At 45.2% G+C, this 19,418-nt stretch overlaps 1 protein-coding gene across 6 annotated transcripts in view; it reads left to right on the forward strand.

The window, feature by feature from the left end:
- Positions 1-19,418, forward strand: part of POLK (DNA polymerase kappa) — a 125,382-nt gene that overhangs the window by 82,540 nt on the left and 23,424 nt on the right. For 5 of the 6 annotated variants that reach the window (XM_073584098.1, XM_073584102.1, XM_073584101.1 and 2 more), the window contains 5 exons: positions 1,834-2,000; positions 2,827-2,859; positions 3,634-3,730; positions 5,860-6,031; positions 12,379-13,287. In XM_073584098.1, coding sequence (XP_073440199.1) covers positions 1,834-2,000; positions 2,827-2,859; positions 3,634-3,730; positions 5,860-6,031; positions 12,379-13,287 — 1,378 coding nt within the window. The remainder of the gene's footprint in view (positions 1-1,833; positions 2,001-2,826; positions 2,860-3,633; positions 3,731-5,859; positions 6,032-12,378; positions 13,288-19,418) is intronic. The other variant, XM_073584103.1, reaches the window with a different exon arrangement.

Here is a 19,418-nt window from a genome sequence, read left to right on the forward strand (position 1 = left end):
TACACACCTTCTTAATGTATGTGTTATGCACTGTTTTATTTTGCTACAGTTATCCCAGACTAGAATTTTTTTTTTCTAGAATAGCACCCCACTTGTCCATGGCCTGTCCAGGTATTGCATCTTAACCTCACACATGGCACCCAGAGTTGGCAGAATCTCTGTCCTCTAATCAGTTTCGATTTATGTTCACAGATTTCTTTTATTCTGAGTCCATTGAGAAAAACTGGGAAAAATTAAAAAGGATGTGTACTACTCTTAGAACCCCTTCTCAATCACTAAGTAAAATAACTCTGTTCCAGTGGTGCCAGCACTGGTTCTCCCGGGGCTCACTTGACATAATGTCACACAATCCCTGCTGCCGATCAGCAGCTGTCTAACTGTGTCCTCTCCTTTGGCTGTAACTGACATCTGAAGGAAGTTGGCGCTGCGGATGCTCTCACTTCTTCCGGATGGCTGAAGGAGAAGAAAACAAATCTGCCACTAATTGGCCGTAGGGATCGCGTGACCCAATGGCACCTGTGAGTAGAGCTATTATTTACTGGGGGGGGGGTGGGGATAGGGCTTCAGAAGGGGTTGTCTGAGTAGTGGACAACACCTTTAATCATTTTAATTTAATGGCTGTTCGTATTTCCATTTCCCTTTCATTTCTACTTTTCATCTGGACACTGGCTTTCATTTTAAATACAGAAATTAATTTGCAAATAATTGTAATGACTTGGTAATTACATCACTTATTTAGAATTTATAGCTCAGAGCTGAATTCACAGTACTGTCGGCTGCAGAGCTGAAACAGAGAAATGGTCTGTGGTCACCCCCTGCAGAGCCACTCCTTTTATAGGGGTTGTGTTGCTAATTGCCATCATTTCTACTTGTTGTCTGTTCCATTTACACAACAGCAGGAGAAATTGATTCACAATCTGCTGCTTCATAACTGGACAGGTTGATTTCACAGAAGTGTGACTGTCTTGGAGTTACATTGTGTTGTTTAAGTGTTCCCTTTATTTTCTTGAGCAGTGTATATATATGACAGGTCTTCTTTAAGGGTTGTTATAGGGTTCAGAATTATAACCTAAATGGTGTCAAAATAAATTGGGCCAAATTACCCGCAGTTGTTGATGCCACTAAAATATCTCCGGAGAATCGCTGCTATAGTTTCCATGCGCATTCTGTACAAGCAGTGCAGACATGACCAACTCCATCCTGTATCTGGTAGAGAATGAAAGACGGCTCGCACCTTTGTCTCTAAACCTGTTCTCTTGTTAGCCGACTGACTGTGGAGTTTCTCATCCAGTGGTCTGTAACATAACTGACTTTTCTTATGCCGTAGCCCCTATACGTTTTTGTAGTAACTTGCAAAAAACGAATTTAAATTTCCACCTTTTACTGAAAACTCATTGTTGAACACAACCTTAGATAGCGGCCACACCAAAGACCGTGTGGCACAATGCGAAACCCTACCCTATAGAATTTATAGCAGGCTCACTATATGTAAGATTTGTTATGGAAAGACCTACGCTAAGCTTTTTCCGAGTGCCGGGTCATCATTCTTCTCTTTATATTGGAGCGGTGAGGATGGATTAGGGCAGATTGTTTATAAGTTATCATAAGATCCCCTCCTATTACACAGACACACATTTTTTAGACCACAGCACGTCGTGTGTTCCTGGCACCCATAGTAATGAATGGTAATCAAACCCAAATTATTCACAGCGAGCCTTAACAACTCAGCTCTTGGAAGATGATGTGCTTGTCAGCAGTAAGTGTGTGCTACACCCCATGTAATGCCGCCAGCTCTCTGTATAGTGTTTCTGACAATCGGGTTTATTGCTGCAGGTCCCAGGCATCGGGAAAGTCACTGAGAAAATGTTACGAGCGCTGGGAATTACAACGTGTACCGACCTTCACCAGCAGAGGGCGCTGCTCTCGCTCCTGTTCTCCGATATATCCTGGCATAACTTTCTGCACATTTCGATGGGTCTGGGGTCAACGCGCTTAGAAAGGCGAGTGGATATTTATTGTCCGCATAGATTTAATTAATCACCGTGAGGTCACATTTAGGATGAAAGTTTTCTTTTTTTTAAAGAACGTTTATAGCAAAGTAAAACTTGCTTTTTAAAGGGTATGGCCACCTTTGTGTCTAAACGCTATGTAGCTGCAGATCTAGGGTTAATCTGCACTGAAATAGTGTTAAATTACTGGTGCCTTTAATGGAAGCGCAGCTAATGGGAGGAAATTAAGTTGTTTCCTCCCAGGAGGACCTCGCTGTTAGATGAGAGCTGAGCTCCGCTATTTCCAGCAGTCCCATGTACAGTACAATGAATGGATCCGAGGCTTGGCATGCGCACCTCCTCTCCATTCAAGACGGGTATGCGGAGCCGGCACAAGTGCCACCATACAGCCGATCACTGCCATCAGGCACTAGTTGGAACTGGAGATCAGGGAATCCCCATTCTGGAGATGGATGTGGTTCTCACATCTATTAGATCTTTATGGCAGATCCTACAATACAGCTCTTGTTTTTTGAAGGCAGTTCCATAGATGATGAATGCAGCAGAGGCTGAGGATGCGCACCTCCACTAAATTAAAGATGAGGGAGGCTGCAGAGCCCTGATTTTGGCATCACAAGCAGTCTGTGCCATCTGACCCTCGGCAATCAGCAAGTTATCCCCTTTCCAATGAATGGGGGCTAACTTGGGATTTGGGCAATAACCTTTTAAGCCTCAACAAAGTGTAGAGTATGTTTAAAAATTTTTGATAAGTTGTTAAAATATGTTTAAAAAGTAATATGAAAAATATATATATATATTTTTTTCTTTTCTATGTCAGAGATGGAGAAAGAAAAAGCATGAGCACAGAAAGGTACGTTCGCGCCATATATATATGTGTGTGTATGTGAATATGATATATATGTATAATGTTACTGTTTCTGATCAGTGTCACATGCCCTATTGGCACTGTGCACTTACAATTGCTCATTTTGCCTTTCTACCTAGTTAATTCTACTCTTTATTTTTTTTCTGCTCTATGTAGAAACAGGAAGTCTCTTGTCTCTGCAAAAATCATTCCACTCTTCAACTCTTTAACACTGCTGTTCCCTCCTCCGCCTTATCAGGGACTTTTACAGTGACTCATGACTCATACAGGGAAAATTGACCTCCTGTTTCTACATAGAGCTTAGAAGGTTTTGGCTAGTCAGTTTTTAATCATGTGATCTCGTAGACTTAATAGAAAAGCGAAGAATTTATTGGATAGAAAGGCAAAATAAGCAATTGTGTAAGCCCACAGTGCTATATAATATGATGACTGCAATATATTAAGGGGATAACAATTTTGATGGGAGAAGGAAGAGGACTGCTTCTTTAAAGAGTCAACATTGACTTGTAGGGTGAGTACCTTCAATAGGTGGGCCTAGAGCCAGCTCCGTCCTCTTGGATGAGGCTATCTGCATAACCTTTTTCCCAGAGCACTGCCTGGCCTATAGGCTTTGTCGCCTAGACCTAGATGTAAAGCCGTGACTTTATATTACTTTCTACTGTTTCCAGTTGAATATATTGTATTACAGATATTTCTTTGAATTTTACATGTGCATCAACTATAATAAATTATTTTTTTTGTTGTTCTGACCAATTTCAGGACCTTCAGTGAAATGAGCTCCGCCGATGATCAGTATGAGCAGTGTCGGGAGCTTTGTAAGGATCTTGCAGAAGACCTCAACAAGGAGGGATTAAAGGTTTGTGTGACTTTAGAGGAAGGCCACCTGTAGTAATGGATGTCATGGGAGAGTGCACCTACTGTACAAGAGCTGCTACTTGGGAGCTTCTTTAGTAGCAGCCTTATAGGAAAGGTCATCAAAAAGCCAATGTTTGAGGGACTAATATAATTATTTGCCACAGTTTGCAAAAAGAATCAAACTTACGCAGCCCCCATACTGTAAAGGTCTTTTTGTCTGACAGCAAACATTGTCCAAAAATTCTCTGTTTGACCTTGCATTACTGAAAACTCAGTGTCGCCACCGTTAATCATAGCGCCATTATAAGTTGTTGGGTTTTTTTTTCCTCTGTGCAAACAGTATAATAAAGAAGGAACAATAATGGGGTCTGCTGAAAAAGAGAACGGACAGCACTGCTGAAAATCATACATTGATCTAATGCCGCTAGGCAAAAATATATTTGACTGAACATGAGGCTCTTAGTTTAACATTCTGATCAGACTGCATGAAGCCCACTGCCACGTCACGGCGAACCTCTCAGTGGGCCCCTAGCCTTAACGGAGCGGAGTCGTGCGCTGACCATTGCCGCAACGACAATGCTTCGGCAGGGCGGACGGCTTGGTGCCTCACAGCGTCCATGCTGCAAGACTGAGTCCCCATGGTTCCAGGCCACACCGCCCCACCAGTACAAAACCACAGCAACAATGATAATAATGGGGTCTACTACTTTGAGATCAATGACCTATCGTAACAATCTTCTTTTCTCTATGACTTCATTGGGGGGACACAAGAAACCATGGGGTGTATGCTGCTGCCACTAGGAGGTTGACACTATCCAACAAAAAAAGGTTAGCTCCTCCACAGCAGTATATACCCACCTACTGGCATAAAGCTAAAATGTTTCTATTCTTTTGTATATAGTCCTAAAGTTACACTCCCTTACATACAGAAGCCAGACCTGAATCCGTCATAAACAGGCCCGCCATGCATATAACCCCAAGCCAGCTCCCCTCTTTATATAGAACCCTTCTGTGTACCAACTTTAGCAACTCTCCGACTTGATGGAGAAGCACTCCTTTCTACAGAAACATATCTGGGGGACATGTGGGAAGCTCTTAGTGGCCTAATTGCTGACATTATGACATGTTGGCTTTTATTGAGGCATCTGTGGCAAGAATAGGGAGCATTATGGCTGCACTCTTCGGACGCTCCTCTTTTTCGATTCCTGCACTTATCTTCACACCTGCCTGCTGCTGTACACAACATCCAGATGTTGGGGGATTTCATGACGACCCGAAGTACATTTTCAGGCTTTGTAAGTAACAGGGGAATGAAAAAAAAAAATAGTTTCTGCCCTGGAAGTCAAGAGTGATTGCTGCTTTAATGCAGAAAAATACGAAGAGTTTCTTTAGGAAAATCTGCTGCAGAACATCTCCAAAATGGAAGAAAACTTCCAATTTAAAAAAATTCCCATGCCTCTTGCCAGTCTCACTCGATTAATTTATTTTACTCACTTACATAACGCCATTAATTCCACAGCGCTTAACAGACATTATCGGCACTGTCCCAATTGGGGCTCACTATCTAAATTACCTATCAGTGTGTGTTTGGAGTGTGAGAGGAACCCGGAGGAAACCCACGCAAACACGAGGAGAACATACAATCTCCTTGCAGCTGGTGTCCTTGGGATTTGAACCCAGGTCCCCAGCGCTACAGTGCTACCCTGTGTTTTCTGCTTGGCATTACTGGGTAGTTAATTGGTCCCAGCACCCACCTGATGCCTCCATCCATTCTAACATTGACCATCTTTGTTTCCACACTTGAAGGATACTTCCCTGGTTGTCCTCCAGAATTGTGCTTATATTGTTCTTGTCTTCCCGCTTCCTCCATAAGTTGGTTTATAGACGTCCTTGTCCAGTTATTTCCTGCTTTCTACTTTGAGGCTAAACCGTTTGTGCTTCCTAAGGATTTATTAAAGTGAAATAATAATATTGTGGCATGTGCTTGGAGCTGTACGAGTGGGTGGATCTCGCAGCTTCCATTATAGCTGGAACTTTTTAACCTGTTTGTGAACTTTAAATGTGCGGCCAAAAGCAACACAATGGAGCCTCTATAGGGTTATAAATGGACTTCTGCTTCCTTTATTATAGGGCCGAACTGTTACACTGAAACTGAAAAATGTCAAGTTTGAAGTCAAGACCAGGGCATCAACCGTTTCCTATGCCGTCTCTACAGAAGAGGAAATTTTCTCTGTTGCCAAGGATATTCTTAAGGCAGAAATTGATTTGGCCTCACCGGAACCTCTACGCCTCAGATTGATGGGTAAATCTAGAATTCCATGCTATGAAACTTGTAGAATGAACCGATGTATTAAAACATAGCCGTCATTTTCAGAATTGGGTATTGTGTGGAATTACTCTATTTATGGCTGTTAAATGACATGTATTCTGTATTTTTCACCAGTTTTCCCCTTTGCACAGTCTACCTCTAATTTTCAGTTCTCTCTAAGCTAGTGGATGGGAGACTAGTATGAAGTCTCTCATAGACCATTATCACAGACACAAGGAATTCTTGCTCTCCTGTCTCTGTGTAGCATATTCTCAGAAACAGCAGCAGTATGAAGGTCATTATGCAGCAGTAATAAACAGTGTAGCTGTGATTGCTGCTTTGTGGTGAGATAAAACGCTTACCAGAAAGCTGCAGCACAACCTATTTATGTCTTTCTTGACCTCTGCTCTCACTTTTGCCCTCTCCATAGTTGACTTTAGTAGATGGCTGTGATCTGAAAACTCAGTAGCTGGCAGTCTGGCTTGACCAAGACTGTTTGAACAGTTTTTCTAATGAAGGATAAGTCCAGAAAATAGGGAGGAGGAAATAGAAGACACTTGTTTCTCTAAGATAGAGATATATATATATATTATTTTTTTTATTTTCTGTTGTTGCTTCATGTAAGATTTGTTGATACGACCGAATTCATAAAAGTCTAACCCTGCCTGCCACAGAGAACACACACGTCGTTCTAACCATGGACACATTTATATTTGCATAGGAATGTGTTATACTTGTGTGTAAGTTAGGAAAATGAAACACCGGAACTGCTGAAAATATTGTGCACATATAGCACCAGAGTTGCCTGACTGCATTACTACAACTCGTCAAAACGGCGCGTACTGCTGACAGTGGGAAAAAATATATATGGATTATTTTCCCACTGCAATAGTGTTATTGCTTAAATCGTAGCTCTTCTCTGCTGTTGTGTTTGTTTTCAAATGCTTGTCTATGAGTAGGACAAATATATCCTTGTATCGTGTTAGCCAGGAGATAATTTGAGAGTCCTCAGTGGTTGATGCCAAAATGGAGGCTATCAGGATGTACCGCCTCGTTATACCTGAGTAGTCTCGAAAGCTTGCCAATGTCTAGGAGTAGACATTTTGCCAATTATTGGGAAGTGTGGCTAGGGGCAGAGCCGGCTATTCTCATCTTTATCTACAGGAATTCAAGTGCCTGCTAAATGTGAAAAAGCAGTAAGAATGTTTGGTTCCACTTTAAGCCTTTGTAGTAGACAGACTGCCCCTCTACCCTCTCTTATACAGACTGTACCCACCGCCTTCACTCTCACATGCCCGTTCTTACACAGACAGCGCCCCATGGTATTCCCTACTTCTCCATATGTCTGCTACAAATAGAGAAAAAGGACCAGCTCATCTAAGCTAGTGTGAACAGGTGCCAACCATAAAACGTACAACTTGAAAAACTATATGGTTGCATCATAAGTTACTAAGGCTAGTTTCACACTAGCGTTTATTCCATGCAGCGCACGGCGCCGCTAAACCCAGCTCCCTGCCCGCCCCATCCAGTCATCACCGCCTACTATCGCACATGGACGCATGCAATCTGCGCACCCTATCTTTAGCATAGGGTGCGCAGATCGTGCGCTGGCCGTGCGCTAGTAGGATTTTAGCGTGCACTGCGCACTTTTGAAGGTGCGCCCGTGTGCTCCGAACGCAGCATGTTGCATTTTGGCGCGCTCGGCGCTCCTTCAAAAGTGCGCAGCGCACGCTAAAATCCTGCCAGCGCACGATCTGCGCACCCTATGCTAAAGATAAGGTGCGCAGATCGCATGCGTCCTTGTGCGATAGTAGGCGGCGATGACTGGATGGGGCGGGCAGGGAGCCGGCAGGGGGCGGGGCTTAGCGGCGCCGTGCGCTGCATGGAATAAACGCTAGTGTGAATCTAGCCTTAGAATGATTACTCTAGAACATTGAAACTGCATTACTGCCATAGAAAATGGGAAAAATTGCTATATAATGTATATATGAAATATTCATCTGCAAAATTGCTTTGAAAAATAAAGGTACTTGGAGCATAGATTGGCCAATAAATGTGAGCCCAACTGACATGTCAAGGCGTCCTTCAAAATTGGGTCCCTGTCCTGATATGTCACCTCTCCTGGGCAAAAAAGCCTACAATTTATGGGGCAAGAATGGACCAGCTAGTCTGCTTAAAATCACCTGTGGCTGATGGGAGTGGGAGAGCACATGTCCATAAAGGGTTTCATACAAATAGAGAAAAAGGACAAGCATATCTAAGCTAGTGTCAACAGGTGCCAACCCAAAACGTAAGACTTGTAAAACCATAAGGTGGCACCATGAATTCTTAAGAATGATTACTCTAGAACTTTGAAACTGCATTACTATCATAGAAAATGGGGAAAAGGGAAAAAAAGGGCTATACAATGTATATACGAAATATTCATTTGCAAAATTGCTATGAAAAATACAGAAATATCTGCTACAGCCCGACTGCCCAACATCTCAATATAGACTTACGATCGTTTCCGCTACTCCGTCCATTGCTGGATGCTGACCCATGATTACTCCGCTGCCTGTTTGCTCACTGCACTGATCAGAGAGATAAGTGTAGGGAGGGTAGAGAGGACCATCATTTCATGTACACCACATCTTTCGGGACTACCCAATTCTAACTCATTTTTGGGGAGAAGTCTGTAGAATTGCCTCCACCCTCACCCATCTCCCCTGCATTTTTTCTGTTACACCATAATGACAGTCCCGAGAAGTGATAATATCACTTCTTAATAGTAATAGCATTCCAATGTGGTATAACCGCCTGACTGAAAGCACGGCTACCGGGAGAAAATGAACTTTATTCCTCCCTCAGCCACCGGCTTTCATTCATAGAGTTATGGATTTAGTCACCGCTTGGTACTCAGTGCAGCTGTAAGCATGTCCCGGCACATTGACTGACAGCTGTCTCTGCAGTGTATCAGATGTAATCTTCATCAAAATGGCACTGGCAGAGGCGCCTGCGCAGTAGTGTCTATCGCATTCCAGCACCATTTTGCAGGAGAAATAAAAAATTTTGGCTCCATCAAAGTAGCTCCTCCGGCTCCATGTTATTGAATGTAATTTTCTCTATCGCCTCATTGGGGGACACAGAGACCATGGGTGTATGCTGCTGCCACTAGGAGGCTGACACTATGCACAAAAAAAGGTTAGCTCCTCCTCCGCAGTGTACACCCCACCGACAGGAAGCAAGATATCCAGTTTAGCTTAGTGTCAGTAGGAGGTGGACACGGGTCTTTCATTAGACCCATATCTACCTCAGTGTGCGTCGTTTCTTTTCAGGTTTTCCGGAGGGATACAGAGTGAACAGTCACATCTGTAGTCCCACAAAGAGACTGTGAGTACGGCGTGTACTGCCACCCCGTATCCTCACAGCTCTCCGCAGCAGGACCAGCAGCCTTCCAGGCGGACGCCAACACGAATACGTGTCAGTGATTCAGATGGTCCTTGTCATCCGTCTCCCACCCACTCGCCTACCAGAGCCTGTCGGTTGGATGAGGCGCGGACATACTTCAATCCAGGACAAGCAAGGTACCTTTATTCACAGGATAAGGTGGTCCTGCGGCCTCCGCCCTCTTTCCTTCCTAAAGTGGTGTCCACTTTCCACCTGTATGAGGATATTGTTCTCCCGTCCTTTTGTCCAGGTCCAACTCGTCCTCTTGAACGCTCCTTGAACAAGCTAGACCTGGTCAGGGCGATGAAAGTCTACCTCGCTAGGACGACTCCCTTGCGGAACACAGTCTCTCTCTTCGTCACTACAGATGATGCGTGGAAAGGTCAGTCGGCCTTCAAGGCTACTATTGCTCGCTGGATCAGATCGGCAATTTTGGAAGCCTACCGGGTCAAGCATCGAGTGGTCCCTCCTGGAATTAGAGCTCACTCTACCCGGGCGGTGAGTGCCTCCTAGGCGGTGCACCACACAGCTTCTGCTCTGCAGCTTTGCAAAGCTGCAACCTGGTCATCTGTTCACACGTTTGTGAAATTTTACAGGGTCCACGCCTACGCTTCGGCGGATGCCAGCCTAGGAAGAAGGATACTGCAGGCAGCGGTGGTGAGTCCGCTGGCCTGATGGAAGTTTGATTTCCCTCCCCAGGGACTGCTTTGGGACGTCCGATGGTCTCTGTGTCCCCCAATGAGGCGATAGAGAAAACAGGATTTTTGGGTTGCTTACCGTAAAATCTGTTTCTCGGAGCCTTCATTGGGGGACACAGCACCCTCCCATGTTTTACAACTCCTGTTATTTGCTATGTGTTTTAGGTTTACAGTTGAGTTGTCTGTTTATTCTCTATTCTGTTGCTTCTCCTACTGCTTTCTCACTAACTGGATATCTTGCTTCCTGTCTGGGGGGTGTACACTGCGGAAGAGGAGCTAACCTTTTTTTGTGCATAGTGTCAGCCTCCTAGTGGCAGCAGCATACACCCATGGTCTCTGTGTCCCCCAATGAAGGCTCCGAGAAACAGATTTTACGGTAAGCAACCCAAAAATCTTGTTTTTTCTTGGTACTCAATAATATGATATGCAGTATGTAAATGTTAATCAGTATAACTGCACCAACCTGACACGGTCTGTAGTTTACTGCGCAAAATCCTGTCGACAGGTTCACTTTAAGGCAATTAAATATATAATTTAAACTTTGGCTGCACTTTTATCAAACTCAACAAATCCATACGTCAGTTTCTCGGCTTAACTTTCCATGCTACTGGGGCTGCTTTCTGGCCCCATATAACCCTGATAACGTACCGGGCTTATATCTAACAAGGAACTGGTGCCAGGCTGACCAGACTCTGTTTCACTGGTGCTACTGAAAGCGGCCTCAGCCTGTCAGGGTTTTTGGCAAGTGTGGTGCCACATCCTCTCTCTCCCCGTGCCTCTTTGGGCCTGTGTGGACAGGGTTTGTCAGTGTAAAAATGTACCAAGCTGATCTTGCGTGTCCCCAGGGGGTGCGGAACATCTCGTTGGTGATAGTGGGAACACTGCATTGCGTGATCCTTCTGACGTAATAGTGACGTCAGGCTTGATGGCAAGGTGCGGGCTCTTCACACTCACATCCTCATACCCCCTGATTAAGATTCTAAGGAGCCAGAGACCCAAGGGGATGATCTCCTTTTTATATACCCAGTTAATAAGCAGGAGATACTCCTCATCACCATTGTTGGTTGAGGCCAAATGGAGGACCGAAATTCTCTTCCTATCAAAGGAGGATTGGGATGAAGCCTTGACCTCCCCACAATATGTTTCACTGGCAATTAATTGCATGATAGTCCACATGTACTGTATATAGTCCATCAATGCTATCTGACTCCGAGCAAGTTATATAAAATGGGTAGATCCAGCACTACTTATTGCCATAGGTGTGGGGAAGAGATGGCAGATTTTATACACCTGATGTGGTATTGTCATAACTGTTTTCATTGAGATCATACAATCCCCTGTACCACTCTGCCATAAGGGGTGTTTATTAGAAATCCTTGATGAGGAGACTTGGCCTCACTACCCTCGCACTCTTATGGAAGCATTGTTTTTGGTTCTCAAGGCTATCGGCTTGAAATGGATGGATAGAAGACCTTCACAAATTTCGCACTGGGTCAACATGGTAAATTCTACAGCTTCCTATAAGAGGGTGTTATATAAAAATATATACTTTAATAAGGTTTGGAAGCCTTGGTTTCATTCCACTTTGACTAACATTAGTCCCCAGGTGATGAGCATTCTCTCGTCATAAATTGTGATATTTGATGCCTGACATGGGTCTTATGGTTTTGGTTAAGATAGTGAATGATAAATTCTGTTTGCTCTTTTGTTCTATGATCTAACCTTATGTTATGTTGTATAAAACTAATGTTTGGAGACATGATAGGTTCCCTTTAATTTTAGTGATGGTGGAAGCTCTAAATCAGTGTTTCCCAAACTCCAGTCCTCACGGATTCCAACGGAAGATACTTTACACGGGTGAGAGAACCTGTGACAATTTCTGATGCCTTAATAATAATAATTCCATCACCTGTGCAATACTAAGGAAATCCTGAAAACATGATCTGATGGGGGCCTTGAGGACAGGAGTTTGGGAAACATTTCTGTACATGATAGATTTGTTAAGGTGGGTGACATCATGAAGAAAGTCCCTGTGTTCCCTCTGTGTCCCTGGAGAACACGTGTAGAGGATGGGAAGATAACAAAGGATAAATTCACTGGTCACATTAAAATCCCAAGTGTATCTTCCCAGCATGAAATCCAAGAATGTTATTTAGATCATTACAGAACTCCACTTTGACTTTTTTCTTTAACTATTGTCATTTTTCTTTTTAGGTGTAAGGATTTCTGGATTTTTATCCGAAGATGACAGAAAATATCAGAAAAGTATCATTAGTTTCCTGGGCTTAAAAGCCACAAAATCAAAATGCTCAGACGTGGCAGACAGTTCTGGCCAAGTAACTCAGACTCCGGCCCCACAGAGAGAAAGTTTCTTTAATCAGAAACGTGCAGCCAGACAACTGGAGCTGGAACAAGAGAGCCGGGAGCAAGGGTCCACGAGCAGGGAGCAGAGCGTGACACCGGCTCCATGCGACCAGCGGGAAGACATTAACCAGGTGGACCAGATTTGCCAAGAACCTGATTTCTCATGTCCTATTTGCATGATGAAGCAGAGTGATTGGGATCTGGAGGCATTTAATAAACATATTGACCGATGTCTCAGTAAATATCCTCCTTCCGATAACACTGAAATAATAGGCAAATGTGAGAACGTACTTAGAGCAAATAATAATAAAGCCAAAAAGAGTCATGAAGACTTTTCTGACGGCCTTGGGAAAGATATCCATATAAAGAACCTTAGAAACAAAATGGTGAACATGACACCATTCGAAGACATGGATGACTTTGTCATTGATAAAAACACAATGCGCGCCATCCATGACCAACAGGTACATAAGGACCCCTGCCAAGATGAAATTAATTGTAAGAACCCTATGGAAAATCATCGAATAAAAAGTGACGTGAAAACGGACGAGAGTAAAGCAGAGTCACAACCAAGTTCTTCAGTGAGGCCTGTAGAAACGGTGTTCATCTGTCCAGTGTGCAACATTCTGCAAGATACCTCTGACATGGCAGCGTTTAATAGACATGTTGATGTCTGCCTCAATAAGGGTATTCTAGATGAGCTCAAGGAACATCCTGCCAAACTGGATCGAAGACCCCCGAAAAATGATCATCAAAATGGTGAGTAAATTGTAGATTATAGACCTTGTATGATGAAGACTTTTCTGTAATAACAGCTAGTTGGGTTCATGTTGTTGTCCTTTTTGATCATTTTGTTTTTGTACACCACAAAGGTGGTGCAAGTAATTTTTTACACCAAACAGCAGCTGACATACGCGCCAAATTTATTGAGAGGCACATTCCTCTTAATGGATATGGCGCATCTTACTCTAATGCACCCATCATCACAATGAGCGTGCAGAACACCTTACTTGATACATTGACTTGATAAATTATGGCCCAAACCTTTTGGATTCTTTTTGGTGCTGTATTTGTACATGGATTTTTTTTATTTTTTTTTGCTTGAGTTGATTTCATTGGCCTGAAGCCAGTTTCACACGTCCGAGTTCGTACCGCGATGCACGGACTCAAACTTGAAAGCCGCATATATTCCCATGATGCTGTTGAATTCATGCTCACTCTGTACATCGCTGCCTTATTTTGAGCATTTTTCTAGGAGGAGCGCCTTAAGGATTGATTTGTTGCTTCATTTTCCACGTGTATGTGTAATGATATCTTTATGCCTGTGGGTTGAAACATAGTTCTCCTAGTCTAGGTGGTTTGATCCTGTACAGCAATGACTTATGGGCCTAAATACTGAATTGCTTCCAATGTTTAAAAGGAACCCGTCAACTGATTCGTGCTGCCCAAACCGTGGGCATAAACCGCGTTTCCTTGAAACGCTCCAGCATTTCATAGAAAATTTGTTTTGAAGATCTGGCTGGTGACCACAGTTAGAGACCAGATTAGTCCAGCCAGCTTCTCCCTGCACCACACGAGTTGATTGACAGGTCTCTTTCATGTGTATACTTCAGGAGAGATCTGTCAATTTACCTGAAGCAGTGCTAGGAAGGGGCAGCCAAGGGTGTAGCCAGAATAGTCTTCTGGCATCTGGTTATGGTACCCGGCCGGATCTTCAAACTATATTTTTTCTCAAATGTTGGAGTGTTTTAGATGACAATATTGTATATCTGACTGCGATCATACAGCCAGGCTCTGATTCTTGCTGCCTGTGGTTTGGGTAGAATGAATCAGCTGACAGGTTCCCTTTAATTCTGGTATTATTCTTATTTAATAATACACATGCTTCCATGATCCATTAGTTTCCATGTTATCTCTCGGGACCACATTACATATGTATTATTCATGGTCTTAGCCTTGTCCAGCCATCATCAGCAGTCACTGCAATAACGACTGTGTGAACAGATCCTGAATGTGTGCTGCCAGTGACCTTTGGCTGCACCTTCCTGCTCTAGGTGAATGAGCTATTAGGAGCACAATCTGTACACATGGCGCGGTGCCCAGCACACAGACAAAAGTCCTCTGGAAAATAATAAATCCTGCCAGGACTTTTCTATTTAAATAAAACTTTTACTGTCCACTAGAAGTTTACAGTTCAGCTAGCAAGTTTTACAGCCGGCAGTAGGAGTATGAGAGCTATTCTTGGCATATATTGCTGTATATTGTCCTCCTGCGGTTTGTGGACTGTGTATTGTTCTTATTATTATTATTACTTATTATAGCGCCATTTATTCCATGGCACTTTACATGTGAGGAGGGGTATACATAATAAAAAAACAAGTACAGTAATCTTAACAATACAAGTTACGACTGGTACAGAAGGAGAGAGGACCCTGCCCGCGAGGGCTCAGTCTACAAATGTATGTATCATATAATTATTTATTTTTAGAGCACCATTGATTCCAGGGTGCTGTACATGAGAAGGGGTTACATACAAGATACAAATCTAAAATACAGTTTACAGACTAACAATGACAGACTGGTACTGTTAGGCGTCGGGTTCCTGCAGCGGCTCAACAGGAATCCAGAGCCTCACATTCTGCGGTCTCCCATTATCTATGCAGAGGAGATTGCTCAGCAGTCCTGGCATCCCAGATGCTCTGCCCAGTCCTGTTCTGTGGGTCTTGCAGTTGCTGCCACCTTTGGGTCAGCAATAGCAATGCAGGCTGCTCAGCAGGAAGTCCCTCCATCGCTCTACTGGGCATGCTCACGAGACGATCTCCCATTGGAGATCGGGAGTCACATGCCCAGGTCCTTCTCGTGATCTGATTGGTCCATCTCAGGGATCTGGAAGCTTCCGGAAGGTCCCGGCTATAAAAGGTTCGCATGGCCGCTCGGCCATGCGCTAGTACAGTCTCTGGTTGCTTACTGTGTGAATCATGATGGATGCATGAACCTGCGAATGACTAATTAAGATCCCCTCCCTCTGATATTACGAGTGTATATAGCGACTTAGGTTTAGAGTCAGCGCCAGCCAGTGGAAAGCTACTAGTTACATTAGCATCCTCCACAGTGCTAGCGTCTGACAGTGCGCCTGCTACCGGGCATTGTCGATTAGAGGCAGTGTCTGTCTGTGACGAGCGTCAGCTTGCGCTGAGACGTTTTTCTTGAATGAGTGGACCCTCTGGGCCGTGGCACCCACCCCCCTAGGGCGAGCTGACCTTGTGAGGAGCCACCCCCTATACAGGGAGTGTCAGGGGCAAGACCAAGGGGGAGAGCCACCACGGCAGCTGGACCAGACGGCCGGCTGAGGGAAACAAGACAAGGCGAGACAAGACGTTAGTTCAAAGTAACTTCATTAAGGAACACTTCAGGGTCAAACAGGTACCAAGCATAAACACACTGGAAACACATAGCAAGGTGCGTGCAAGGGCACGCCAAAGTCCAAGGCATGGTACGTGCAAGATGGTAGGCAGAGGCACGATGACGTCAGACTCCGGACAGCAAGCGAAGATCAACCGGGACATCAGGTTCTGTGGCTCTGTTGGTGGATCGGCAGGATCCAGGCATCCGGTAATCAGACCAGGGTTCCATGCAAGGAGACAAGACAAAGTTAGAGACATGATGCGTGTCAACGGACACGCAAGGGTCAGGTTCCGGGTCGAGGGCCTGCGCGTGTAGAGAGGCACGCCAGGGACAGGTACAAGGACGGAGGCCTGCATGTGTAGAGGACACGCCAGGGACAGGTACAGGGACTGAGGCCTGTGCATGTAGAGGACACGCCAGGGGCAGGCAAGGGCCTGTGAGTGCAAGGGAGCACTAAAGCACAGTGCAGAGGCAGCGTGAAGTGCAAAGAAGCACAGAGAGCACGGCTGGGGCACTGGCTAGCTGGACGGGCTGCAGCACTGACAGACGGCACGACTCCAGTGATCCCGTCTGAGGCATAGCAGGTGACACAGCTGTCACTGACCAACGAGCACAGCTGCGGCACAGGCAGGTGGGCATGGCTAGGGCGGGCACGGCTGAGGCACGAACAGGAGACTAGGAAGGCCAGGCGCATGCGAAGAGCACACGAAGTATCATAGACAAGGCATAGAGTACGAGACAGAGTCCTGTGTATGCAGAGGACATGCCAGGGGCAAAGTACAAGGCGAGACCTGCGCGTGCCGAGAGGCACGCCAAGGACAGAGTACAAAACGGAGGCCTGCACGTGTAGAGAGAGACGTCAGGGACAGGATACAGAGCAAAACATAACAAGGAAGCATAGCGAGGACAAACAAGGCACGAAGGACAACACGAGACAAGAGACGGAATACGAGCACGGAGCGTGTGCATAGAGGCACGACATAGCAGAGTGCAAGGGTACAGAATAGAGGGAGCGACCCCGCAGACCAAGCAGCCATGCAGGGAAGCAACACAATACTCAGGCCCTGAGCATCAGAAGGGGCGGTCTGATATAGGGCATAGCACCTCCACTTCTGGGTCAGGACCAGGGGAGAACTTCCAGTTCAGATCCTCCAGGATCACAGGGAGCAGTCACATGATCAGGATTCCAGACATGCAGAGATGATAGCAGAACCAGTGCTGAAACCTAGGCAGGTCACATGATCAGAGTTCCAGACATGCAGAAATGAATGCAGAACCAGCCTCTGCTGGAACATAGGAAGGACACATGATCAGGGGTTCTAGACATGACGAGACGATCACAGAAGGCAGAGCAGAAACGCAAGCATCCCGCAGCTCGACAGTCATGAGGTGAGTGTGCACACTGCTCTAGGGAACATGCAGGATAGCAGACATGAGATGTGCGTGCACACCGCTCCCAGGGTCATGAGGCAAAACAGACATGGTATACATGACAGACATGGCGGACATGATACTGTCGCCGCGCTGCAGTCTGCAGCTCCTCTTGGCGTCCGCAGTTGCGACGCCGCACGCACGGTAGGTCTAGACGGACTCTGACCCTGGGCCTAGGGCCCAGCTCCTGTGACCATATACCGTGCGTGTACTCCTGTGAGACCTGTGACGTTAACAGGCTCAGCCTTTTGTGTTTAACACTTAGGCACCTCTCTGTGAATAAACTGAGATCGCTCAGCACACCCCGGGTGACGTCTAACCCGCGTGCGTTATTTCGCCTTATTACACGTCCGCCATTATCTAACAGCAGTGTTTACACCTTCTGCACGGTGGACCCCGGGTGGTGAACACACTTTACGTTATTTAATATTTAGTGCGTTCCGCCGTCCCTAACAGGTACAGAATGAAGATGGCCGTGCCCTTGCAGGATTACAGTCTACAGGGTATGGGGAAGGAGACAGTAGGTTCAGGGATTGTGGCAGCTTTGGTGGTGGTGAGGTGGCAGGGCGTCATTGCAGGCTCTAAGCTTTCTTGAAGAGATACTTCACACTAGACCTTGGAAATCAAGGAGAGACAGACAATCCAAGCTGCTTGAGGTCTAGTGTGAAGTATCCACAATCAGTGATGGTTTGGGGAGCCATGTCATCTGCTGGTATAGGTCCACTGTGTTTTATCAAGACCAAAGTCAGTGCTGCCATCTACCAGGAAATTTTAGAGCACTTCATGCTTCCCTCTGCTGACAAGCTTTTTGGAGATGGAAATTTCATTCTCCAGCAGGACTTGGCATCTGTCCACATTGCCAAAAGTACCAATACCTGGTTTAAAAACAGTATCACCTTGCTTGATTGGCCAGCAAATTTGCCTGACCTTAACCCTATAGAGAATCTACAGTATGTGGTATTGTCAAATGTAAGATGAGAGACACCAGACCCAACAATGCAAATGAGCTGAAGACTGCTATCAAAGCAACCTGGGCTTCCATAACATCTCAGCAGCGCCACAGGTTGATCGCCTCCATGCCGCGCCACATTGATGCAGTAATTGATGCAAAAGGAGCCCCGAACAAGTATTGAGTGCATTTAATGAACAAACATTTCAGCAGGCCAACATTTTGGATTTTATAATCATTTTTCAAGCTGGTGTTATAAAGTATTCTAATTTACTGAGATAATGATGTTTGAGTTTTCATTGGCTGTAAGCCATAATCATCAGCATTAACAGAAATAAACATTTGAAATCACTCTGAAATTACCCTGAGTTTCACTTTTTGTATTGAAAAACTGAAATAAATTAACGTTTTGATGATATTCTAATTTTGTGAGATGCACCTGTATGTATCATTGATGTTAGCCTCAGTGATATAAACCTGGAAAAAGCTAGCAGGATGCACAGGAGTGCACCAAGTTGAAGCCACAAATCCTGGCGCACTTAGGGATAACTCTGACTAAGTGGCACAACAGGTGCTCCACTGAGCCCATCACAGTGACCAATCTTCCCGGTCCCAAATGTTTAACTTATTACATCTGGTTCAAAAGTGGTTGCAACCGGAATCCTAATGTTCAGTGCAGTTGGTGGAGTGGGTCGTCGTGGACAGGTTCATACACTTTGTTCTGAGGCCGATGCAGTCCTGGGTTGCCCAGGGAGAGCCCAAGAATGCCGATGACCTGTTGGAAAGGTACCAGGCAGTCGAGGGTTCCTTTGGAAAAAGCAAGGAATCTTACAATCTTCATATTGGGTTCTCAAAGGGCGGCTGACACCAAAAAGAAAGAGACTAGAGCCACATCCAGGAGGCGTCTAACGGCCCAGGAACCAGCTGAGTTGTTGTTGAAGGCCCCGTCCAATAATGTAATTTGTTGGAGGTGTCATGCCCTGGGTCACATAGCTGCCCTATAATCACTCAGCTGATGGACTGCAGCCTAGGTTGGTGTTGCTTGTATTATGGATATCCTGCCTGCACTGTTCACCCTCAACCCAATGATTGGCCGCAGATATGT

This window comes from Dendrobates tinctorius, unplaced genomic scaffold (genome assembly GCF_039654945.1).
Source record: "Dendrobates tinctorius isolate UK_male_01 unplaced genomic scaffold, ASM3965494v1 ptg000083l, whole genome shotgun sequence".
NCBI classification, from domain to species: Eukaryota; Metazoa; Chordata; class Amphibia; order Anura; family Dendrobatidae; genus Dendrobates; species Dendrobates tinctorius.